The following is a 4,990-nucleotide window of genomic DNA, read 5'->3' as shown; positions in this document are numbered from 1 at the left end:
CTTTGATTTTAATTGATCAATGGATCAATCTCGAATTATGGTTTAGGGGACCGGACTTATTCGAGCTCCGATTTACTCTTTTAGGGTTTGATCTATTTGTCTTAAGGCTTTCATCTTAGAGATTAGTTTTTAGGGTTTCAATCTTTACAAACAATCAGGTTCGATTCATGTTCTCAGAATTTAGGATTACCTTTGTTTTGCAGGTTGTAGAAACCGGACCTCCAAGATGAAAGGATGAACCTCGGACGCGAGCTGCAACGCGGACGCGAGCTGTCTTCTACCTATCGGGTCTCGAGTTGGTTGATTGGGAACTCAAGCTAACCGTGATACAAACTGGAATCTGAGGTCGTCTAGGATCAGGAACACCTTAGGGCTGGATCTGATCGGATGCTGATCAGCTGGAACGCAAGCAAGAACAATTTAGGGTTCTTCGGGGTTAGGGTTCCAAAAGACCAAGGCGGTGCCGTGTATTGTTTCTGCGAGTGAGGGCGCGTCTGGGATCGGATCGACGAACGGTTTGCGCTGATGAATTTGTCTCGTCAAGAGCTTCAATTTTATATGTGGCTCGTCGTCTGGTTCCTCAGGGTTGGAGGGATCGATCGATTTTAAGTTGCGTTTGTTTTAGGGTTTATGTGTGACGGATTTTAGGTTAGGTTTTGTCTCAGGGTTTTGGAGTCTATCGTGCTGATAACGTGTTGTAAATAGATGGTTTAGAGACTGAATATTTCTGTGTTCTTATTAATGATCAAGAGGTTCCTTTATATAAGGATTACAAGATGAAGATAAATGGAAAGTATCCAAAACCTAAACTCACTAGGATTAGGAAAACTACTAATACATAATAATGGAAAGATTACATCTACTAGGATAAGGAAAGGGTTTCCTTTTCTCTAAGCTTTGTGGCCGCCTTTCTCTCTCCTAAAGTCGGCTCTCTTTCTCCTCTCTCTAGGCTTCGGCCGTCTCTCCATCTTTTAGGTATTGGGCCGGTCTTGGACCGGACCTGGTTAATGGCAATCCACTCCATGATTTATAACAATTAACTAGATTTTGACCCGCACTTTTAAGCGCGGTTTATTTTGGATTATAAAAAAGTTTTATATGAATTAATATTTTGAGATTGTTATACATTATTATATCAGATTTTATCTGTACATTTTTATCTAATTTTTTCATACGATTCTACAGTTTGTCAGACCTGAAAAACTAAATCCAAAACCAACCCGAAAACACAGGCACAGTTCGGGTCTGAATCATGGGCAAAATACCTATTTAATATCTTTTTGGACCATGAATCTCTGTTCCAGTTTGGGTTATATCCGAGACTCGATCGGGTACCCAAAGTACCTGGAATGATTTGTGTATATTAGGTATGTTTAGGTATTTCATATATGTTTTTGGCATTACAAATATTTTTGAGTTTCTGGTTCGGGTTTTTCGGTTATAGTTTGGGATTATGGGTAAAATTTCAATTTTAGAAAATTTTATTTTGGGTTGGTAAAATTTTGGGTGTTTTGTGTTCCCCGGATTAGGTTTACGGGTAAAATTTTGGATCTTTTGAGTATGTTAACATTTTCCAGGTATTTGTTTGGATTTCAGATATTTTTATGTTTCAAGTCTTTTTTGTGTTTTGGGTACTTCGTGTTTTTTTGGATTCTAATACCCAAACCTATCCGAACCTGTTATGTATTCAAATTAAATTTATTTTACAGTCCGAACCAATCCGGAACCAAAAAGAAACTGCCCTAACTTAAACTATAAATTTTAAAATATTTAGTTATGTCAAACGTTTAGGATCCAAAGAACCCAGACTCGCATACCCAAACATGAACCCTATGTTTCGAAACATTTTATCTCATTTGATATAATGTAGAAATAATAAAGGATGTTGGTATAACTACATTAAGATATGAAACACCTTATATCTTTTAAATCAAATTTTCAAAAGTCAAAATTTTAAATTAAATGTTTTAAAAGTCAAGATATCTTGTACATTCGTGTGATTGAAATAATGTGGGTTGCTAAAATATAAAAAGATAACAATTGTCGTAATAATAATTGTTGGAATTCACGGTTATTTATTAAAATGTAATAAGTTTTAAATTATTTCTATAATAAAGGCATGTTATGATATTTGTTTTTATATTATAGGTTGGACTAAAAAATGAAAAAGTCGAAATAATTTTCTCTTTTAATATTATTGATAACATTGCAATTGCAATTTATACGATTCTACCCGCCTACGCGTCGCGAATCCTTTCACACACGTTTACTTTTAATTTGTTTGGTTTCTTTCTTCTCGTGTTATCCATCTTCTGGTCTATATGGCAGGCAGCTTTGCTTGTGTATAACATTTTTAATTAAAATTCAAAGGAAACAGAGCAAAAACCCACGAAGAAACTAATTCAAAGGTATGAACTTTATTGCTCTGTTTCCCCTGAGAAACGAAAGTTTGTATTTTTCCCAAATATACATACACAGGCTTTATTTTAATTTCGACTTTCGAGGTTGTGAATAGGTGAACATCAGATATTTATCTCTCTCTCATCCTTTTGTGGTGATGGGATCAAGAAACCGCTTCACTTTTAAAAAAAGATGGTGATGGTCGTAGGAGAAACATCCATGGAGCTTGACCAGTGTTTTCAGATGACGATGATGAATATGGAAGGAGTCTCGATCAAAGAGTGGAAAGATATCCCTGTTGAGCTTCTCATGAGGATCCTCCCCCTTGTTGATGATCGGAATGTCATTGCTGCTTCTGGTGTTTGCTCTGGCTGGAGAGATGCCATCTCTCTTGGTCTCACTCGTCTCCGTCTCTCTTGGTATCTCTCTGACTCTCTAAAGCACAATCATTTGTTCTCTGTGTTAAGATACAATCTCATCTGTTCTGTGTTTGGTTTCATCTCGTGGGTTATGTTGATTTATTGTCTGGTTTGTGTAAAGTTCGGATCTTTCGTCGTTGCATTTGTCTAAGATGACAACTCTTGAGTCTTTGAAGTTTGAACCTTTAGAAGCGTTCAGCGACAAAGCTATTGCGTATCTGACCAGGTCCTGCAGAAACCTGTAAGTTCTGAATCTTTGTTGATGTGTCAATGCTGTTTCTGATTATACCTTGGAGGTGGATTTTGCCTATCTCTCAACTTGGTGTTTGCTCATTTTTTCATTGAGTGGCTGATTAGTGTGTGTGCAGGCTATTGGGAACAACTGCAATCAGATGCAGTCACTAAACCTGGGACGGTGTGAGAAGATCAGTGATGATGGGGTCATGAGTTTAGCTTATGGCTGTCCAGATCTGAGGACTCTGGACTTGTGTGGTTGTGTTCTCATTACAGGTAAAACTACTTATTCAAAGAAACTTTCAATATCAAAGCCTCTCTTCTAACTTTCATTAGGGCTATACTACTGCAGAAACATAACAGACAGAGCCATGTACCCGCTAGCTCAGAGCGGGGTGAAGAACAAACCGGGGCAATGGAAATCATCAGTTAAGAAGAGCTGAGGAGTCTCAACATCAGCCAATGCACTGCGCTTACACCTTCGGCCGTTCAAGCGGTTTGCGATACGTTTCCTGCTCTTCACACGTGTTCGGGAAGACATTCGCTTGTGATGAGCGGGTGTTTGAACTTAACGTCTGTGCATTGTGCTTGTATCCTTCAGGCTCATCGCGTGGTTCCTCTCTGCTCACTGAAAGAGAGGGAATGGGTTAATGTTGTATATAGAAGCATAATATATTTTAGGAGATTAGATGCCAAACTCTAAAATGGTTCGAGTTGGTTTCTTTATGTTGTCTTGAAAGATATTTTGTATGTGTTGGTGCGATGTTCATCACGACTGTAAGGACTCTTTGCTACTACTTATTACTTAATATTACCGAAGGTAGAGTTCCTCTTATTACACAATACATAAAAACGGCTATGCATCACTTGTTCGCTTTTTTTCATATATGAATTTTTAAGTCATGCTAATATAGTTAAATGAACAACGGATAAATGACTTAGTCTTGTATGAATTAGTTATTTCTATTTTTTTACACATAAACTTTTAAATCATACCAAAAATCACATGAATAACTACATTGTATAATCTGACAAGCAATTTTCTTTTAAATAATGATCTGCCCAGTTAACAAAAATCATGATTATTTTATGTGTAATTTTTTTTATTTTGACCATTTCTTTAAAACTATATTAAATTTTACATATTTTAATTAAAATATTTTTAATATCTTTACCTTTTTATTTGAAATGCAACTCAATATTTTTTTAACAATTATAACAAAATATTTAAAAAATATTTTTAGAATTTGTTTGAAAAATATGAAAATTACATTTTAAATTAAAATTATCCTAAAATATGATAAGTTTTGATGTAACGAAAACTCAAATTATGTCAAAAATAATGATATTCAATGATAATAACAATTTTAATTGATTATTTTTTAAAAAATACATTTACAAAAATATTGTTTGAAAAAAAATTCATTTATCTTTCAAATATAAAATGAAAATATTATAATTAAATAATAAAAAAATATAAATAAAAATCATAAATTTAGAAAATGACAACTGAGTTATATTATGCTAAAATTTTCTTTCTAACAATTTATCAAATGACAAATGAGTTATGAGCAAATAATACCATTTAATTTTTAAAAACATAGCCATACTTAAATATTTTTTGATTAAATAATTATTTTTAAATTTAATCAACTGAAAATAATATCCGTACAATTGTATGAGTCAAATTCTACTTTTATTGATGCATGTTATATATTAGTTCTGCATGTTTTAGGTAACATTTTAATGATGCACGTTTTTAAAAATCTCTATTATTAAAATTATGTACGTAAGGATAACTCATGAGTTTTCTTGGTTGATTAAATGATATTATGTCCAAATTTATTTAAGGATATTTCATTAATATAAGTGAAAAAGACAAACAATAAAATGGGAAGTTTAAATTCATTTAAGCACATATTTCATTAATGTAACTG

The 4,990-nt window shown here is 33.7% G+C and overlaps 1 protein-coding gene across 2 annotated transcripts; it reads left to right on the top strand.

Moving 5' to 3' along the window:
• Positions 1 to 2,294: 2,294 nt before the first annotated feature.
• On the top strand, positions 2,295 to 3,888 carry LOC106332565 (F-box protein SKP2A-like). Of its 2 annotated transcripts, none has more exons than XM_013771038.1 (5): positions 2,295 to 2,408; positions 2,516 to 2,819; positions 2,941 to 3,060; positions 3,188 to 3,329; positions 3,406 to 3,888. In XM_013771038.1, the coding sequence occupies exons 2-4, from the start codon at positions 2,593 to 2,595 to the stop codon at positions 3,222 to 3,224; spliced, it is 384 nt and encodes a 127-aa protein (XP_013626492.1). In that variant the 5' UTR covers positions 2,295 to 2,408; positions 2,516 to 2,592; the 3' UTR covers positions 3,225 to 3,329; positions 3,406 to 3,888. The 2 variants fall into 2 exon arrangements, with proteins under 2 accessions (XP_013626492.1, XP_013626491.1); XM_013771037.1 differs by having other exon boundaries at positions 3,177 to 3,329.
• The last annotated feature ends 1,102 nt before the right edge of the window (positions 3,889 to 4,990 follow it).

This window comes from Brassica oleracea, chromosome C3, assembly GCF_000695525.1.
Source record: "Brassica oleracea var. oleracea cultivar TO1000 chromosome C3, BOL, whole genome shotgun sequence".
Classification (NCBI taxonomy): domain Eukaryota; kingdom Viridiplantae; phylum Streptophyta; class Magnoliopsida; order Brassicales; family Brassicaceae; genus Brassica; species Brassica oleracea.
Note: the sequence above shows the minus strand (reverse complement) of the source record. Positions and strands in the feature narration are given on the sequence as shown.